The 9,203-nt window shown below is 33.6% G+C and overlaps 1 protein-coding gene and 1 long non-coding RNA gene across 2 annotated transcripts; both read right to left on the reverse strand.

The window, feature by feature from the left end:
• Nucleotides 1-2,187: 2,187 nt before the first annotated feature.
• Nucleotides 2,188-3,257, reverse strand: LOC132060696 (protein MIZU-KUSSEI 1). Its single transcript, XM_059453662.1, has one exon. The coding sequence runs from the start codon at nt 3,122-3,124 to the stop codon at nt 2,420-2,422; it is 705 nt and encodes a 234-aa protein (XP_059309645.1). The 5' UTR covers nt 3,125-3,257; the 3' UTR covers nt 2,188-2,419.
• A 3,677-nt stretch (nt 3,258-6,934) lies between these two features.
• Nucleotides 6,935-7,807, reverse strand: LOC132060697 (uncharacterized). The gene is made up of 3 exons (XR_009415982.1): nt 7,718-7,807; nt 7,470-7,528; nt 6,935-7,080 (listed from the first exon to the last, which is right to left on the reverse strand). It is a non-coding gene; the product is annotated as an uncharacterized LOC132060697 (long non-coding RNA).
• Nucleotides 7,808-9,203: the final 1,396 nt, after the last annotated feature.

Consider the following 9,203-nt stretch of genomic DNA (forward strand, 5'->3'; position numbering starts at 1 on the left):
CCTAGATGATGGGGTTACCTTCTCACATTTGCTGCTTTAATTTCTTCATCTCGCTAACCCATAAAAATCCATTTTTCTCCTCTACATGAATAACCTTCGTAGATTTTCAGGGATAATATTACCCTACTCATGAAACTAACATTTTGGAATGCATCTTGAGATTCTTTTATAATCGAAATATAGTTTCCCACGCTCAATTCTACGTACGAATTAATGTAATCACTACTACTCGAGTCTCATGAAGGTAGAAGTGTTTCTTTCTATTCTCTTCGTTGATTATTCAATTTGATAGTGAATCTTCACGCCTTAATTAATTATAATCTGCAACTGAATTTAGAAGAATCACTTTTTTCGGTTAAAGTTTGATGCCTTTTTTTTTCTTTTCTTTCTAAAGATGACTTCTCGATAGGTCGATTGTAGTCCATAAATGGCAGAATGACAATTGGTATATAGTAGTTTTTGGGTTTTAGACAGGGAAGAAAGAGGAAGATAAGCTAATCTTGGTAGTGGGACCGGCATCCCACTTGGCAGATTTTAAAAGAGTCTCATACAAGTAGTGTTTGTTACGTGACTCACAGAATAAAATTTCTCTCTGTTCCTGCTCTGAAATATGTCAATGTCACGGAACACCAATTTGGAATAAAAAAGGAAGTACGGTAACAAGCTGCGGCCCGGTGTACTTAATCTCCTCTTGGATTTATGACGTGTCATGTATAATATTAAATGGCTCAGTTTCTTTATCCCAAATTTTGATTCTAAGCACATCCTTCATAGAAATAAATCCACTTAAATCACTCTTCCTCCATATTCCCAATACCACTGTACCACGCAATGCCAGTCTATGTAAAATTTACAATAATATGCCCAAACACTAAAAGATCATGGATCATTCTTAAATTTGTCTTCTGCTTCTTAGTGTGATATTTAAAATTTTAAATAAATTTGGTGTAGTTTTTCATTTATTATTGATCATGTGTCAAATCTTGGTGTAATATTTAAAACAACGAATGAATTCGGTGTAGTTTTTATCTACTATTGATGTGTCTAATTTTGGTGTAATATTTTAAACACTAAATAAATTCTGTGCAGTTTTTATTTATTTTTGATGTGTCAAAAATTGGCCGTAACATTCAGAAGCCATGGCAATAGCTGAAGGTCGGAAAATACATACATATAGGAGTACTAATTTGAAATGGAGTTAAACTGAAAGAAGATTGCATGCAGCAGTTATAACTTATAAGCACTCTGGAATAGGAGAATAAAAAATGAAGGGAACTCACAGAAGAAGAGAAATGGATTTTTGTTCTGTGTGATATATTGAAGACTTTCATTGCGTGAGACAGTGGCAATATAGAGGAAGAGAGATTTTAAGTCGGTTTATTTCTCTGAGGGGTGTGCTTAGAATTAAAATTAAGGAGAAATAATCTTAACCATTTAATATTATACATGATGCATGCCACAAATTCGAAGTGGGAAGTGCAGTACGTACTAGAGGGGAGCCGATTCCACTAAGTACTAAAGTGGATTTCTCATTTAGGAATCATTATCTCGCTACTCAAGTACTTTATTACAAACAAGAAGCATTAACTCAATAACGTCGTCATTGCATGAGTCTGACCAGCCCAAGGGCACGATCAAGTCCACTTATAAGATTCGTAATGAGCAACAAAGATCACCGCATGCACATAGAATTAATTACTCAATTTGAAAGTTCAAGCAACGTAACTGGTCATTAACCATGCTGTCTCACGATAATACTGCGACAAAGATGTGGGGTACATATTTGGTTCACTGTATAAAACTATAAATGAAACGCGAGGAGCAAATTAAAAGGCAACCCATCGAATGCCTAGGGTTTTTATATGCAACTGCAGGAATTGCAACCTAATTAACTACACATTGAAGGGTATATATCTGCATTCTTAATTTTGTGTCATGTCATTTCTTTATTATTTATTTTCAATTTTGTGGAAATTTCAATAACAAAAAGTGTTAACAGACTCAAGAATATTGCAATATGCTTTCATTCGCATTTATCTGGAAAAAAAACTTGAATTTAGGAAAAACACAACTCAAATCCAGGAAAAATCATCCAATGAATTCCTTTAGAGTTAAAAAATATCTGGCAAGCTATCAAATTAAAAGGAAGAACAATTTAGAGCTGATAAAATTCTCAACAAAACAAAATTCTTCAAACTTTGAATGAATAACCGATAAACAACCACAACAGGAAAATTAAAGAAAAAAAAAATCAAAATTGGATAGTCCTAAGAACCTTTCAATGCTTTAATCCTGTACACCAAATCCTTCAATTCCCACACCTACAAAGATACAAATATATCTAAACCCTAACAAATCATTTTACAAATTGTTATTAATTTAATTTTGGAAAAACCCCATAATCTTGATATTATCTTATTCATATCCTCACAAAGAAAATACTCAATTCAGGTTCACTATTCCCATCTGGGCTCAACATATATAGGGTTTCTGAGTCCTTTGATCCCACTACTCTTTCAAAATGTGCCCTCATGTACGCCATCTCATCGTCCACGTGTCCTTCCACGTCAGATTTTGGGGGCAGGACGCCCGCCCCCATAGACACAGCCTTAAGCACCTCCATGAGGTGGAGATCTTCCTCTGTGGCATCTCTCTTTGCACAATAACCACTTTTTTTCCCATTTACAAACATAGTCCAACATGGCTCTTCTAGAAGCTTCGTTTTCTCTTTATTACTATCGTGACTTTTCTCGCATTCCAACGCGATTCTCACCATCCCAAGGCTCATTTCCTTTTGCAACGCGTTGGTTTGCATGGCCAGGTCAATGACCAGGGTAGGCAGAGTTCCTGGGTTTTCTTGTATCGAGAGACAGACACGACCTTTCCTGTACCCGAATAACGTACCAGTGACGCCGATTTTGGCTTCGGGTATACGGCCACCGGGGAGGGAAGGGAGTTTGCATGCGGGCGTTATGATAGGGAAGGACCGGAACACATTTCGGAAGGCTCTAAATATTTTTACGGGTCGTTTTTTATTATTTTTCGAAGAAGGCTTGACGAGGGATAACGGAGTTGTAGGTGGAGTTGGTGGTGGTGGTGGTGGTCTTGATTGTGGCTCTTCCATTGCTGGTTAATTAATCCACCTTTTTAATTAAGGTTGGAGATGTAGAACCAGCAATGGAAGAATGGCCATTAAAGAAAGATTATTAGGGTTGTTTGAATCTGCAAGGATATTAAGTTTGTATAAAGGATAAAATGAGGTTTGATGTTTGAAAATGATGTATATTTGCCTTTTGCTTTCTTGGGTTGAGTTTACTTCCATGATCCATAGCATTCGGGACCTGAATTTGCGGAGTTGGATAGAATAATGATTACTCGTTTTTCTTTGGATAAAAAACATAGAGATTCTACGTTATCATGTTGGCCAATTTTTTAGATTTAAAAGTTATCGTCTTAACCGTAGAATATGACAACATTAAAGTGTTTGCCAACAAAAATGATTTTGTGGTAAAAATTTATATGATATAGCAACAATTTTATTAAGTTATTGTCATTTATCGATTTTTGCCAACAACAATATAGTTGTTGATAAAACGTCGTTGTAAATTCCCTATTTTTTTAGTGCGGCTAGGATGGATATTCAAATGTTGGTTAAAAAAAAAGGAATTTCAAGCTACAAAGTTCTCCCTTATGCGAAGTGGGTAGGGAAAAGGGCCTATTGTACGGTAAAAATAATCGTGGAGTTCACCTCACTGATTTGGAGGAGAAATTTCACTTTTGGTAGCTCAAATATCAGAAAATGATGTTTTTGTACTATAAAAATATTTAGGTCAGATGATGGAACACAAATCAAATGAAGTTTTAACTAAAAGCCCAAATTATCGTTTTCTCTTAGCAGAATAGATCGGGACCCCTTGAATTTGACAATGTTTATTCACTGCACTCTTAAACTTCACGTTGACCTAATTACTCTTCTGAACTTTGTAATTTAATAGCTTCGATCCCCATGGACGATGATGTGGCAAAGATACACTCTCTTTAATTAGACATGTGGGATTCAAGAAAACAAAATAAAGAAATTCAGTTTCCAAATGGGATATTTTCCAACTTTCCTTTTTCTTCTTAATGTACATTTATTTAATGACAAGGGAACCCACGCCACTATCCTTTAGGTGTGCACAGGGTAAGCCTCGATCGCTCCAGTGAAGTAAAGGAGAGGTAAATCGCACTAGACAAGCATTGTGCGATGAGCTCGACCGATAAAGCATATATGCAGGGGATTTCAAACCTGAGACCTCTAATTTGGGAGATCCCCTTCTCAACCAACTCGGTCACCTTTGCAGGTTTCTTCTTAATATACATTACATATTTTATCTCAATTGAATTTTTTTCTTCTTTAGATACAACGACTATTTGTTCCAATTGTGTATTACTCTTTTTCCAGCCAAATCTTCAAAACTTAGCTAAAACTCCATTATTTTAGCCAATGTCTACGTTTATTATCTGTTATACTTTCAAGACATATAATGATACTACACTGGCAGAGTATTCAAATATACCCTATTTTTAGGGTACTTCAATGTGGTAGTGGACCCAGCTATCAAAATGCCTAAGTGAATGCTTCACACGTGTGTATTAACATTTCTTATTTTCGAAGAAAGAGAAAAACTTTACAATTTTTGTTTTGTTCAAAGGGGTTATCATTAATCTCATTAAAAAGATGAAGGATATATTATTTACACACCATTAAGGGGTCATTTGGTTCAAAGACAAATTATACATGAATTAGTAATGCATGGATTACTACTGTAGGGATCAGTAATACATGAATCAATAACATAGGAATAATTTTTGGTTAGCGTTTGGTTCATTGCACTAAAATTGGACATAAAAAAAAACCATTTGAATATTTATTTATTTTTAAAATTTAAAAAAAAATTGTTACAATTATACCCTTGAATGCTTGACCTCTATAGATTTCTAACAAAACAAGGCTAGTTTGTCGTTTTAACTTTTTATCCATGTATAAGCTATCCATGAATAAGTTATCCCGTGATGGTGGTGGTATAAAATAATACACCCTTTGATGTATTAAATAATCCATGTATTAGTTATACATGTCTCAAAATACCAACCAAATATTGTACAAAATAATACCACATATACTACCATGACTATTTTATCTAAGACCTACCAAACGAGCTCTTAAAGGTTAAGGGAGTTAAATGAAATTTGCTCCTTTTTTGTGGTGGCAAGAGGGTGGGTAGAGGACGTTTGTAGTGTTTGTATAACAACCCAACCCCTCTTTTTTGAGGCAATACTCCTCCCTTCATTTAACACATTATAATATTATCCTGGTCTCCCAAAAAATAGATCGCAAAAATACATAGGTAAAGCATCACATGACATTTCATCCATATACTTCTCAATTTCAAAGCAAATAAGAACATGTTGTTCACTTTCAGTCTTTGCGCTTTCATTCAACTATTAAAGCTTAATGAATGAGGATGTTTCATGGTCACTTCCTTCACTTTGATGAACTTCTCATCCTAAATGTATCTCAAAGAGGACTGGCCAAAAAGTCACCTCTTTTAATCTCAAATTTATTATGAAATCAACAGGTTAGGATCTATACCTAACCCCCCCTCCCGCCTTTAGGGTTTTTTTTTATTATTTATTTATTTTAAATCAAAGATCATACATCTGATTGAGACTGGATGTTCACTTTATTTCATAATCAAGAACTTTACATAAGTTGGATTGGTAATCCAAAAATCCAGATTCCTACATGGTTGGAACATGCTCCAATCATTACAAGAGTAGGTACACATTTTAGCTCTCAAAAAATGGGTTGGGAATAAGCGACTCTTTGCTAGAGTCTTCCCTGTAAATTGCAGAATTTAAGGAACATCAAAAGTGTAGTTTCTAAGAACTTGAGTATCCAGAATGACTTTGTTCTTGTTGTGTTTATGTCTGAATGAAGGAAACTGAAGCTTGTCCATGTTGAATTCTCCTTTAACATCTCTAATAAACCGTAGGAAATTTGTGAACCAAGTAGTTTGGTTATAGTCTAAATCACAATTTGACAGTTTATCAGCAACTTTATTACCTTCTCTAAAACAGTGAAGTACTTTAAAACTGTCAAAATTATCCAACATGCCTCTAATCTTCTAGTCAATTCACTACAACAAAATGCATATATAGTTACGAAATACATTGTAGCTAAATATGAAAACTTCTGTGGCTAAACACTTTAGCTACAATATTTCTTTCTGAAGCAATATGTAGCGTAGCTAAAAGTTAGCTACAAACTTTACATAGTCCGTGGCTAGGGACTAATACTTATTGCTACGAATTTTTTTGTGTTGTAGCTGTGACGGTAAAATGTTCTTGCCACGAAAAATATATTTATAGCAAATAATTTTATTCCTTTGCCACGACAAATAAAACTTGTAGCAATCTTTATATTGTAGCTACAGTGTGTTCTTTGGTAGCAAAAAGTTTAATTTATTTGCCACAAAATACAAATTTGGTGGCTAGTTTTATAGTTCAGTCTCGTGGAAACAAAATTACATTTAGCTACAAGTTCAAAAATCTATAGCAATGAGTTAAATTATTTGCCACAAATATTTTTGTACATAACTAATAATCGATTCTTTTAGCCATAAAATATATAAAATTATAGCTAAAAAATTTCTTCATTTGCTACGAGAAGTGAAATGCGTAACCTTATTTTTGGCAATTATGTATACAATTAGCTACGAATTCTAAAATATTATTGCTACAAATTGAAGAATATGCCACAAAGCATTGCTAATCAGAATAATTCTTCTATACGAATCAAAATTTTTGGATTCCAAAATAGGTCTCAAGTTACACATTGTTACATATCTAAATTTTCAAACATTCACAATATATAATTCATCTATGAAACCAATTACAATAGCAGTATCTTGCTTGAGGCTCGAACCCGCACGATTTTCTGATTTCTCTCCTCCCACGCAACCTCCAATTGCATCTTAATTTGATCAATATCCGCCCCAGTTTGTCATTGCTGCTCTAGTGATTCCATAAATTTTCCTGTTAATTTTGATAAAGTAAAAACATCAGAAATATAACAAATGACTATATAAATATATCTAACAGTTGATCATATATTATGAGAAATTATATCGATTAAATTCTCATGAAAAATCTTTACAAATCTTCATAAAGAAACTCTAAGTAATCTTAAAAGGGATATCAAAACTCCAATTATTTCATATACAGACATTTCATTTTTTTACACTAAGAGGTTCTTCTAACAAAACCTCAATTAAGAAACAAGCATTTCATGAATGATTTATAGATGGATAACAGTGAAACACAAAAATATTAACATGAAAAACAACATCCCTAAGAAATAGCAAGAGAGTTCATTCAACTCAATAAACTGCAAATATTAAGTAGGAAAATCAATAACCAGCTACTTTGAAAAAAGAGCAAGATTAATTCCATCAAAAGCATCTCCTGAATCACTTATCAAAAGCTTAAACCAAAAATGAATAGAATATTATTAATGTACTAATCTAACAAATGAACATAAAGTTTCAAACTTTTTGTCTTCTCTATTAACTAAGAAGAAGAATAAAAATGCTTCTACTGAGTCCAACATAAGTTACAAATGAAAGTTGAACTGTACATTAAAAACAATAAAGAGGAATGAAAAAAAAGTAACAAAAAAAATATAGTGACAAAGAGTGAGATCCGCAAGAAAAAGAATGAGATTCAAATAGGGGAAAAAAGCACCCAAAATTTATAACAGATCTTGTTGAAGATCATGCAACTCCCTAACATGCAGAGTTCGGAACCAAAATGACCTCAAAAAAGACCTTTTGAACCAAAATACCCCAACAAAAAAAAAGTGACATAAGTACTTTTAGCGCAGTAATTTACTGCGCTAAAGAAGTTAACTGTAACGGCGACGTTAACTCCTTTAGCACAGTAAATTCTTTGCGTTAAAGGGTCCCCCTTTTTTTGTTTTTCCTTTTTTTTTTTCCTTTCTTTTGGTTAACTCCTCTTTCTTTACACTTGTTAACGTACTTTAGCCATAGATTAATCATGCTTCGGGACCCCGAAACTTCAATAATTTATATAGAACCGTACTTATTTTTGTACGATTAATAAGTTAGGCTCAATACATCAAGGATAAGCAAAACTTCGGATTGCCGTTTTAGTGGTTGAAAAGTGCTCGAACTCCATTTTTGTTTGAAGACTTGGTGTCATTAGCTTTAAGTTACAACAATATGAAAATACTTAAACTTGTTCATTAATAACAAACAGAAAGTAGTAAAAATACAATCATCAAAAAAAAAAAAAAAAAAAAAAAAACTTAAGATACATTCATCAATTCATGCCCTTGAGTTGATGAAAAACTAAACATACTAATATTCTTCAAAATAGCAACATCATCATAAATTAAACATAAAACTAAAATCACAATATTCTTAATCATCATCAGAATAGAAGTCCTCAATATCGTCCTCAGAACAATATTTTGGGTTTCTTAAGACATATCTTTTTTCTATAGATGTTAATTCCCTACCGGTTGATGATGCTTGTTCTTCGGCCAACTTTAGCATGTAAAATCTACAACGTCTTGCTAGCATTCTGTTGTTTTCTTTTCTAATCCTTTGTACAGCAGCCTCGCAAGTTTCTGGACCTACTCGAGGCATGGTTATTAAGTACCTTGTTGGGATTTGAGCGTTGATATTTTGCAAGTCACGAACAAGACGTTGTGATTCGGCGTACCGATATGCCCATTCGCGACATAAACCACAATAATATTCACGTGGATTTGTATATTTCAGCTCGCGAAAATCGTTATTACGCTCTATTAAAAGGTGGGGCTTGAAATAGTCCAGCACGAATTCACTGTTATCGGTTGAGGAATCACCGGAATAGTTGCTTTGATTTGAGTTGTCATCACCACTGCTATTCGAATCCTGTGGAAAAATTACCGACCAGTCTATATTTCTACTATTCGACATTGAATTTTAAGTAGATACTAAGTAGCAAAAGGTATTGAATTTTAAGTAGATAATAAGTAGCAAAAAGCTCTCTATATAGGAATCAAACTCAATAGGTTGTGGGATCATGACTATGACCCCACCAACTTTATTTAATACAGTACAACTATTAATAATATCAAGGGGAATCATCTT

Source organism: Lycium ferocissimum, chromosome 6 (assembly GCF_029784015.1).
Source record: "Lycium ferocissimum isolate CSIRO_LF1 chromosome 6, AGI_CSIRO_Lferr_CH_V1, whole genome shotgun sequence".
NCBI classification, from domain to species: domain Eukaryota; kingdom Viridiplantae; phylum Streptophyta; class Magnoliopsida; order Solanales; family Solanaceae; genus Lycium; species Lycium ferocissimum.